The 5,377-nt window shown below is 38.3% G+C and overlaps 1 protein-coding gene across 1 annotated transcript; it reads left to right on the top strand.

Annotated features, from left to right (window-relative positions):
• Positions 1-3,679: 3,679 nt before the first annotated feature.
• LOC118712808 (olfactory receptor 10W1) lies at positions 3,680-4,697 on the top strand. Its single transcript, XM_036426973.2, has one exon. It carries the CDS (start codon positions 3,753-3,755, stop codon positions 4,695-4,697), a length of 945 nt encoding a protein of 314 aa, XP_036282866.1. The 5' UTR covers positions 3,680-3,752.
• Positions 4,698-5,377: the final 680 nt, after the last annotated feature.

The raw sequence follows: 5,377 nt of genomic DNA, 5'->3' as shown, positions 1-5,377 counted from the left end.
CATATTCACCAGATCTTGCTCCTTCAGATTATCACTTGTTCGGATCAATGGCACATGCACTTTCTGATTAGCACTTCAAAACATATAAAAAAGTGGAAAATTGGGTCTCTGAATGGTTTGCCTCAAAACAAGAAAAGTTCTATTGGGACGGTATCCACAAATTACCTGAAAGATGGGGGGAATGTGTAGCTAGCAATGGACATTACTTTGACTAAAACACTTTTGATGTTTCTCTTGAAATTATTAATTTTTTATTACAAAATCCACATTATTAACCTGTAAACCTAGTATAAGAGTGTCTCTACTCAAAGATATTCAAGCAAGAAGAGATGCCATCAAAAATATAAAACATTTGATAAATATTCATTGAGGTGCTATAAAGCATATAGCACTATCTTACGTCCCATAGAAACCATATAAAAAATATAGTCTCAGTTCTCCAGTATGGGACTTAGTCTAAACCCAGCTATGATAATCTACTGGGAATAAACTCATTGAAACAGCAGTCTCGGGTGACCTTGATTAGGGAACTTCATATTTCTCAGGAAATTATATCAAGCATTGAGAATGTCACTAAAGGGTTTAATACTGGCCTTTACTTTGAAAAGCATTCCCCAGATCTTTTATTGACAAGGAACCCCAATTATAGGGACAGTTCTAGTTTGGACTAATTATCTGCTAACATGGAAGGAGATCAGCAATTACTACATTACCTTCTTCTGGGAGACAGAACCTATGAGACAAGACCCTAGATAGCAAAGTAATTGACTCCTTCTGTGGCTTTTCATTCAGGAAGTTCACATAAAATTTCAGTTCTCTGAATAGTCTCTCATGGTCCTTCTTTAAGTATATCCAACAGAGCAGTCAGATATCACTTACTAGGTCCTGTCTTTCAGAATACAACTGAGAAGGTTGGTTCGATATAATTCTCTTTCTTCTCATGCCAAAGGTAAGAGAAAGTTTTTCTATTGTACTTCTTACAAAATACTAGGCACTTGCTGATGCTGAGCTAGAAAAGCAAGTAATGGGCTTTACAAATGGAGACTCCAGGGTTTCAGAACCAGCTCAGCCCATGACTTACAGTGTTTCTATTAATTCACTTGGAAGGTCTAGTCTTCTGATTAAAAAGGTAATGATCCCCATTTTCAAACAATGAGCATAGTACTGATTTGAATATTTTTTAGAAAGGTACTAATCCCAGTCTAAGAAATATTTAGGGAATGACTAAAATAAATTATGATAATGTTTAAGGATAAATGGAGACTCTTTTTGCATAAGATATTTTATTTATCCTCTGCTATGAAGCAGATATTATTAATATCACATCCTCAATAGAGTCAAAGAAAGTAAGAAAGAATTAACATTTATGCAATTTAATAGATTTCATACATCAAACTAAGTGTTCTAAATACATTAGCTCATTTAATCTCATCACAACTACATTAAATAAGTATTAATGTTTACATCTTTCAAACACAGGGGAACAGAAATTAATTTTAGATGATCTGCTCAGGCAACAAAGCTATTAGTAATAAATTGAGATGCTACCTCAGGTCTGTTATTGCTGATTCCACTAATTCCTTTTTTTTTTTTTTTTTTTTTTTTTTTTTTTTTTTTACAAAATGCTAACTAGAGAATTGGACAAGCTGCTCCAGCCCAGACTCTCTTATTTCCAGAATAAACAAGGATTATGTTTCTCATAACATTCTTGCCAACGGGGGCTGGTCTGGCTGTAGAGGTAAGAAGGAAGATGAGAATATATTGTGGGATTTGTCTTGAAAGCACAAGATGGGCTTGGAATCATGAACAGATGCCAGCCTGGGGCAGATTCCTGGATATGACCCTGAAGAGCTGTCTGGTCCTATTCAACATATTTACTAACAACTTAGAATAACAAGTTGTTATATGTGTCACTCTCTCAGAATCATAAGAAGCACTATTTTTCTATCCAGAATATGGATCCCATTACTCTGTCTCTCTTCTAATAGTTAATTTTCATTTTTCAGATCTAAACTTAACATCACTTCTTCTTGGAAACTTTTTCAGTATCCTTTAGTCCCAGGTTGTACAACATTACAACACACTATTTTTTTGTTACAGCACCTATTCCCAGCTTTAATTATACATATAATTAAATTATATATGTTATGTTAATGAATGTTGGGATTTTTTTTCCACAGTGCAGCCCAAGGATTGGATGCTAAGTTGTTTTCTATAAGGTGCCTTAATAATCTTAAAAGTAAAAATGAGAAAATGAAAAAAGTGTAAATTACATATTTTACAACATATTTATCCATATGACATTTATTTATACATTAGGTTTGGTGAAAATATAAATAAGAGAGGATGGCTGCCTTTGCACTTACAAATAATAATCTTGGCTATCTGTTATTAGGTTGCTGTTACTATGGGCTAAACATTGTGGTAGATACTTTATATTATAATCTCATTTAATCCTCATAACAGCCCTCAAAACTAAATAATTATGGTCACCATTTTTCAAGCCACATCATTTAATTTCAACACTGATTTCACACTGATACACTGCCCCTCCTCTGCATGTTATAATATTAAATATGCTCAGTGACATTAGAAATAATTCAAAATATTATTGAAGTTCAAAAGAGGAAAAAATAATGGATTAAGTGGATTCTACTTGTTAAATGTTGGAAAAACAACAGAGACCCAGCCATTCATGCCTACAGTACTATCAATATTAAGAACAGTACTAATCACATTTCTCCCTATGCTTGTGACAGCAAGGTGGAGTTTTGTGAATGATTTTTACTGGAAGTCATAATTCTGGATTAAGACTTTTCCTCAAAGCTCATAAAAATAATATTAAAAGTGAGAAAGTTGAAACAAGGTCACATGATGCCTATTTTCTACCTTCTTTAATATGAGTTGGTCACTGAAAAGAAGTAGAATGGATGCCCTCTGAGAGTTATAACTCTTCATTAGAAGGTTTTCAGGGAAGCTGAATCATTTCTTCTGGATTTTAATTTAGCTCCTTAGTAGAGAAGAAAAATAAATGAAGATTGGCTTGGTCTTTCCTGTTCATCCCCTAATTCACAGAAGGGATTCTTAGATCTGCAATAGCTTATTCGCACATATTTCTCATCTTTCCATAGCCGGGATGAGTCCTATAATAACACTTTGTTTCCTTCAAGTCCCACACTTCTTCTGTTTGGAAGAAAGGAAGGAAATGTGGGAGAGAGGGAAGGAGAGAGAAAGGGAGGGAGGGAAGGAGAGAGGGAGGGAGGGAGGGAGGGAGGGAGGGAGGGAGAAAATTCCCCACCCTCACCTTAATGATTCCTGTTGTCAAGAATTTCTTGACACTGTCTTGTGAAATTACTGAAAGTAGTTATTTCACTTGTACTGAGAATGGCTTTGAATTTCATAACTTCCTCTGCCTCTTTTCCTCAAAAAAAAAAAATCATCTACATAATTTAGCCCAACTTTTGGCAGTTAGAAATTAAGTTGTAGATATTTATGTTGTGAAGAGTATTGGTAACAGGGAAGTTAAAAAATCCTTCGGGGGCAAGGGAGGAGTGGAAGGGGGTAATGGAGGAGGGAAATTTGTAATGCCTTCAATAATAAAGATAAATTTTAAAAAATTAACCCTGATTCTTCTAGTTTATACCTCCAACTCTGATAAGATTATATCATGGCTCATGGTGTGAACTAATATATTGTCAGTTTGATTATTTCTCTGTTCTTATAACTCATGGCAGACGAAACCTGTAAGCTCCATGACCTGGGGAAATCGGTCAGTGTTGATGGAGTTTGTGTTCCTGGCTTATCCCTCTCACCCTGAGCTGAATGCCTTGTCCTTCCTTGGAGTCAGCCTGGTATATATATTGATCATCAGTGGGAATATCCTCATTGTGGTGGCCATCCAGACAGAAGTCCGCCTACACACATCCATGTACCATCTCCTGGGCAGCCTCTCAGGAGTAGAAATATGCTACACTGCAGTGGTGGTGCCTCACATTCTGGCCAATATCCTACAGCCAAAGAAAACCATCACCCTCCTGAGCTGCGCCACTCAGATGGTTTTCTTCATCGGACTTGGCAGTACCGATTGCTTCCTCTTGGCTGTGATGGCCTATGATCGTTATGTTGCTATCTGCCGCCCCTTGCGGTACCCTCTCATCATGACTTTAACTCTCTGTGTTCGCTTGGTTGTTGCTTCCGTGGTCATTGGCTTGGTCCTGTCCTCACAACTGGTGGCTTTCATCTTCTCTCTGCCGTTCTGCCAGACTCGGGGTATTGAGCATTTCTTTTGTGATGTGCCACCAGTGATGCGCCTTGTTTGTGCCAGTAGCCACATCCATGAGCAGTCAGTGCTGGTGGCAGCCACACTAGCCATCGCCGTGCCTTTCCTCCTCATCGCCACCTCCTACAGCTTCATCGTGGCTGCTGTGCTCAGGATCCATTCAGGAGCCGGCCGCCACCGGGCCTTCTCCACCTGCTCCTCTCACCTCACTGTGGTCCTCCTGCAGTATGGCTGTTGCGCCTTCATGTACCTCCGCCCCAGCTCCAGCTACTCCCCCAAACAGGATCAGTTCATCTCACTGGTGTACACATTAGGAACCCCACTGCTCAACCCGCTTATCTATACTCTGAGGAATAGTGAGATGAAGGGAGCCATAGGGAGAGTTCTTACCAGGAGTTGTCTCTCTCAGATAAACTAGGGGAGAGGACAACCTATCAGGCAAGGGTTTGGTTCCAACCCAGCAAATCCCCATACAACTAAGATTTCTCTCAGTTGATGTTAAAACTGACCTTTAAAAATAGGATAGGTTGTCTGCATACTGTTTAGCTATGGGTACCAGAGACCTTTAAAATGTTTCTACCTTTTAGTAGACTCGGTAATTTTTCTTCTAGAAAAAAAAATTAACAAATGAGCATAACATAATAGAACGTGACAAATATAAGACTGCATCTCAGGTATCAACTGGAAGCAGATATGTCATTCAGTAGATTTTAATTTAAAAATGTAATAAAGAGATTATATACCAAAGTATTAGAGTGGGAACTAATAAGAGGTGGCAGCACTCTTACCTACTGGGGGGCCATTATAACCCCTAGACTTCACGGGCAAAAAGAAGGTACAGTATTATTGGAGGCCAGTGAAGGCTGTATCTATCAAGAGAAAACATTTGGTCAGAACTGTGACTTTAGAACAATAAAAAAGCAACTATGGGCAAAACTATGACCATGCAAAGAGATACAGGGAGATAACTACCGCAACCTCTCTCTGCTTGTTTCCTCCCATCTCTTGCCCTGCCTCCCATTGGCCAGATCCAACTAGAAACAAGAGGGCAGGGGAGACTGAATGATTCAGTTCTCAGAAGCTAGTATTTTTGGACAG

This window comes from Pipistrellus kuhlii, unplaced genomic scaffold (assembly GCF_014108245.1).
Source record: "Pipistrellus kuhlii isolate mPipKuh1 unplaced genomic scaffold, mPipKuh1.p scaffold_m20_p_9, whole genome shotgun sequence".
In the NCBI taxonomy this organism is placed as follows: Eukaryota; Metazoa; Chordata; class Mammalia; order Chiroptera; family Vespertilionidae; genus Pipistrellus; species Pipistrellus kuhlii.
This window is presented reverse-complemented; position numbering and strand designations above follow the sequence as displayed.